We start from the raw sequence: 5,049 nt of genomic DNA on the forward strand, positions 1-5,049 counted from the left end.
CAGGTGACCACGAGGAGGCTGGGCCTTTGTTTAGGACAAAGACCTTGCGGAGAAGTTGCTCATTATGGACCTCACTAATGGCGATGCTGCCTAAGCAGCTAAAGGGATACTATCTGCAAGTGCTTTAATAAACACCCACATCCTTCTCCTTTTCCAGTGGCTGTGGATCAAATTTTATTTTTATTTTATTGATGTCAGAGAGGAAGGGAGAGGGAGGGAGAGAAACATCAACGACAAGAGAGAATCATTGACCGGCTGCCTCCAGCACGCCCTCCACTGGGGATCGAGCCCGAAACCCAGGCATATGCCCTGACCGGGAATTGAACCGGGACCTCCTGGTTGATGTTCAACCGAGGGCCATGCCGGCCGGCCGGCTGAGGGTCAAATTTTAAATATCAACTAACAGTATAACCCAAAGGAACCTTGTTGCTAGTCAATTACCCTGGTTTTACAGTGACTTCATGCTGATTTGTATACGGATTCAACACTAAGAACTTATAAAATCTAATAAGTAATGGTGAGATGATAGATTCTGAAATCCTAGACATCGCCATAGTATGAAATACATGTTTTATGTCTTAGTACTGAATTTTAAAACACAGAAAAATGTTGCTCATAAACGTTTTTAATCATGTTTATTTGGTTTACTTTTTAAATATATAAATTCTGAAAATATATCATGACTGTCCAGTAATGACTTTGTGCGCCCTCCAGCCAGCACCATAGTGGCACCCTGGCTGTGGGGAGGGGGATGGGGAGGTGGGTTCTGAGACAGACTCTGAGTCCAGTTACAATCATTCGTCATGAGTTCATTTGTCTACCGCTGACATCTTTCCTCGTGTTTAAATTGTTCTTCCGTTTCCCCCTAGAGGCGGTCCCTCTCTCTAGCTCCAGTGTCAGACCTCACCCTAAACTCTCCTGAGCTCTGGAGAAGGAAAATCAGATTGTGGCCCAAGGTCAGGCGACCACTTCACCAACGTGAGTGATTTACTCGCTGGCTGCCCAAAAGCATTCTTTGTTTCTCTTCCAAGATGATGATGATTCTTCGTATATTTCCTAAGAGACAGAAGCATGACAGGCATTCAACACAAAGCATCTGAATACACGCAGACAGATTTGAGCAGCGAGGGCGATGGACATCACACCTACTGAAATCTGCTCCTCTCTCCACATCCTGGGACGTTTATATCGGCACCGCGAGCAGAGAAAGGAACGAACACGTCCCCTCCACGTAAGGACGCCCACCCAGAGGGGAGCAGCGGACAGAAGCCATACCAGGGGGGACGACGGGGCAGAATAAGGGCTGAACTCCCTGGGGCCCAGCACAGGGACAGCTGGGCAGGCAGAAGAGGGCAGGGTCTTCCGTTCTAAGCATTTTCCTTTCCAAACACACCGGCTGCTCCCACAGCTCTAACTGCGCTGGTCCCCAGGCAGCGGGGCTCAGCCTGTGACATGGTGACCCTGCAGAAGCTCTGCACAGGTGACAGCTGCTCTGGGCGCAGGTGGCGCCTGCCTGCCCACCTGTGCCTGCGCCACAGACGACCTCGAAGCACAGGCCGCGACTAGGACCGGACTAGCGTTTCCACACGTTCAGGAAGGACAGGCCACCTTCCCTTCTCACTCTCTAGCCAGCTCCTCTGCCGGCGGAACAGAAACCCACACTCGCTTGTCCTCTGGACACCTGGACCCTTCCCCACCGCCCAGGGCCTTCTTTGGAGGCCACCCGCTCACCTGCAGTCGTGGGCTGTCCCCTCCCCCTGCCCCAGGCTCATGACTCACGTGGGGTGCCCTCACCGTGGGGTGCCCTCACCGTGGGGTGCCCTCACCGTGGGGTGCTCTCACCGTGGGGTCTCTCACTGTGGGGGTGCTCTCACCATGGGGTGCCCTCCACTCCCTTCTCAGGCGCCTCCCCGCTCTATGGACACTGTGGCCTGGTTCAGAGCAAACACCCAGACATCTGAGCTGCACTAAGCCAGGGTCCCTTCACACTCACGACTCTCACCCCAGTTTCCCCTTTAACAAGGGGCTTCGGTTTCCATTCTGAAAGCCTGGTGGCTACATCCCTCAGGCGGGTCAGGTCCAGCCGTCATGGACACTGAGGGGCCCCCGCCCTGGTCCCCGGCCCTGGCTGCTGTCCCCCCCGGCCCCCAGCGGCTCGCACTCTGCTACAGCCCCGCCTGGGTGCTGGCCGCCGAGAGCACAGACAGCCCCTGCCGCTGCCGCTAGTGGGGGGAGAGGCTCTATGACCAGAGACCCATTTGCCCTCACTGCGGGGCTGGGCACAGAGAGCCCGTACGTCTCCCACTGACATGGTTACATCCACTCACCGGGCATTTTCTCCACCCTTTTTTCTTTTTCTAAAAGGATGGAGCCCTGGGGGGTCTAGTGCCTTGAAGAATTTCTGTGCTGGCAATTGCCCGAGTAGCCGCACACCATTCCCGCTCTGGACAGGAGACCCCCTTGTTCAGGGAACCCTAACCTGAGGGCTCCGGCAGCCTGGGAATCCCAACTCCTACACTGCGGAGGCCAGCTCCGTGCCGTGCATTCTGGGGGCGTATATTTTTCATGGTTAACAAACCTTGGAAAAAAGATCCTAGATAATAAAAGCATAATATGCTAATTAGACCGGGCGTCCTTCCAGACGACCTTCCGGAAGAAGCCGGGGCTGCAAGGGCTGAGGCAGAGGCGGCTGCTGCGGCGGGCGGGGGTCGAGCCCCTTGCAGGAATTTCGTGCATCGGGCCTCTAGTTTTACATAAACACCCTGCTTCTCAGATTCAGAAAACAGGAGTCAGCAAGTCGGGGGAGACGCATGTGCACAAACTCTGCATGTGCTCTCGTGCTCAAAAATCCCTGAGGAAAACCCGGCCAAGGCAGAGGCGGGAGCTTCCTCCAGGTACCTTCTTCCACACGGGCACCTTGGCCTTCAGAGCATCGATGGCGTAGCTCACGGCTCCGAGGGACGCAGCCCTGTGGGCCGAAGACACGGCGATGACAACGCTCGCTTCGGACACGGGGACCAGGCTGCAACGGAACGGAGGGCACGTTACGCCTTCTCTGAACCTACTGCTCAAGGGTTCACGACCCCTGAAGAGAAATCCCAGAGAAGCTCCCAGAACTAACACCCCCTTCCTCCTATGTGGCCTCCAGGTCAACCAACGCCTGAGCCAAACCAACAGGCACAGCGCCCGGCGGCGCCGGAGAAACGTCACCAGCTGGCGAAGCAACAGAGAACTTAAATGTCAAACAGCAACACACAGCGGACAGGACCTCTAGCGCTGTAATCACAGGACAGCCACCTCGCTGCGCCTGACGATCCAGTCTCCACTGCTGGGCGCTTTGCAAAGCCTGGAACCCACTCTTAGGGACACAAAAGGCAAACCAATCTAATGTCCTCCCAGGGCATGTACTTTAAAGTCTCTTTTCTTCATATAAACAGAGTCCAGACTAGAAGACAATTCCCTAACGGCCTCTGGGACTTTCCCCCGATCAGCACAAGCCCTGCGGCCTGGGCTCAAGGGTCTTGCCCACCTGGGCCCTGGCACAGCAGCTGGCACTGCAAACGTTACAACGGAACAAGCAGCCTTAACCTCCACCGTCTGCCAGGAAACACGCTAACTCCTCTCCCCGGAGCCAGGACCTGACACCGCAGGGCCCGCGCCCGCACGGAGGGGAGCTGGCAGGGCATGAGGGCGTCATACCCGAGTCTGTGGAACACCGCGATGTGCCTGACCGGCCACTTCCGCCTCATGTCACCACAGATCCTCCGGACTTCGTTTTCCGCCATCGGTATGTATGCTTCGTACTCTAAGCTAATGACTTTTTTCCCTTCAAAGTGATTCCTCGTGGTCCCTAAGAAGAAGAAAAAAAGGCGATTAGAATAAGGTTTCTCCTTATAGTAGAAATGGCACAGTAAAAAAGATTCTAATTTTTTAATATATTTTGATTGATTTTTTTTTTTTAGGGAGGAAGGGAGAGGGAGAGAAAGAGAAAAATCGATGAGAGTGAAACATCGCTTGGCTGCCTCCCGCACGCCCCCTACTGGGGATCGAGCCGGCAACCCGGGCGTGTGCCCTGACCTGAACTGAACCGGCGACCCTTTGGTGCACGGATGACAGCCAACCACCTGAGCCACGCCGGCCAGGGCAAGAACAGGGTTATTTTGGAATAGACAAGTAGCACACAGATCTGTCTGAAGATTACGTTGCAATATTCTAAAAATGAACATGACAAGAAAAACAAAAGATAACCATCACAAAGGTAAGAAGGTAAGACGCGCTGACCGGGCAGGCGGATGGAGACTCTCGCGTGACAAAGCAGCAGAGTTCTTTCCCGGTGGCATTTGCCACTTAGAGAATGCCTGGCACAGCAGCTGGGCATCACGTTCCCGGTTATCATGAAGGTACCACCACCACCCATTTCCCCTGGATGTTTGGAAAACACAGAATTCTCTCTGCTAAGGACGTCTGTCCTGCTCTCAGTAGGCCTTTAACATGTTCGTTTGAAGATTACTCTCACGACGCAAAGCTGGAAACTTCGACCCCCACCCGGTCACCGTGGCTCAGTGTCTTAACATCCCGCCCCAACACTGGACACGGGACACCCGTGCCTTTACGGCCTCGTACCGGCAAGGGAGCTGGGGACACACACTCACCCACAAACAGGGACACCGCACCCCAGAGCGGGGACGTCACCAGCTGCGAGACTTCCTCCACGGACAGCTTCTCGGCGGTGAACCTGATGATATCTTTAGGTTTCTCTTCATCTTCACCCACATCTTCCCTAGAAACGAGGTATTAACAGACCTTAACGGTGGTGCCAGCGATCCACCAGTTACAGGCTGCACGTCCAGTCATGCTTTTCTACATCAGAGGTGCTAGGAGGCATGATCTGAATGATACATTAAGTGTGAAATTAAAAAAACAACCACCACAGTGTCTATCCCTAATGAGTCGAGCATGATATAAAAAGGAGTTTACCATGAACATGACCACTAGCAGTGGTTCTCAACCTTCCTAACGCCGCGGCCCTTTAATACAGTCCCCCATGTT

General features: G+C 54.1%; 1 protein-coding gene across 1 annotated transcript; it reads right to left on the bottom strand.

The window, feature by feature from the left end:
* Nucleotides 1-610: 610 nt before the first annotated feature.
* LOC102417086 (molybdopterin synthase catalytic subunit) lies at nt 611-4,799 on the bottom strand. Its single transcript, XM_006109322.3, has 4 exons — nt 4,653-4,799; nt 3,700-3,850; nt 2,899-3,022; nt 611-1,056 (listed from the first exon to the last, which is right to left on the bottom strand). Exons 2-4 carry the CDS (start codon nt 3,783-3,785, stop codon nt 988-990), a joined length of 279 nt encoding a protein of 92 aa, XP_006109384.2. The 5' UTR covers nt 3,786-3,850; nt 4,653-4,799; the 3' UTR covers nt 611-987.
* Between the last annotated feature and the right edge of the window lie 250 nt (nt 4,800-5,049).

This window comes from Myotis lucifugus, unplaced genomic scaffold (genome assembly GCF_000147115.1).
Source record: "Myotis lucifugus unplaced genomic scaffold, Myoluc2.0 scaffold_8298, whole genome shotgun sequence".
In the NCBI taxonomy this organism is placed as follows: Eukaryota; Metazoa; Chordata; class Mammalia; order Chiroptera; family Vespertilionidae; genus Myotis; species Myotis lucifugus.

Excerpts from the sequence above, each read along its gene's own strand:
- LOC102417086 (XM_006109322.3), bottom strand. The coding sequence starts at position 3,785 with ATGGCGGAAAACGAAGTCCGGAGGATCTGTGGTGACATGAGGCGGAAG. Across the intron at positions 3,023-3,699 it reads GCGGTGTTCCACAGACTCGG|CCTGGTCCCCGTGTCCGAAG; the intron begins GTATGACGCCCT and ends GTTCCGTTGCAG. Across the intron at positions 1,057-2,898 it reads AGGTGCCCGTGTGGAAGAAG|GAAATATACGAAGAATCATC; the intron begins GTACCTGGAGGA and ends TCTGTCTCTTAG.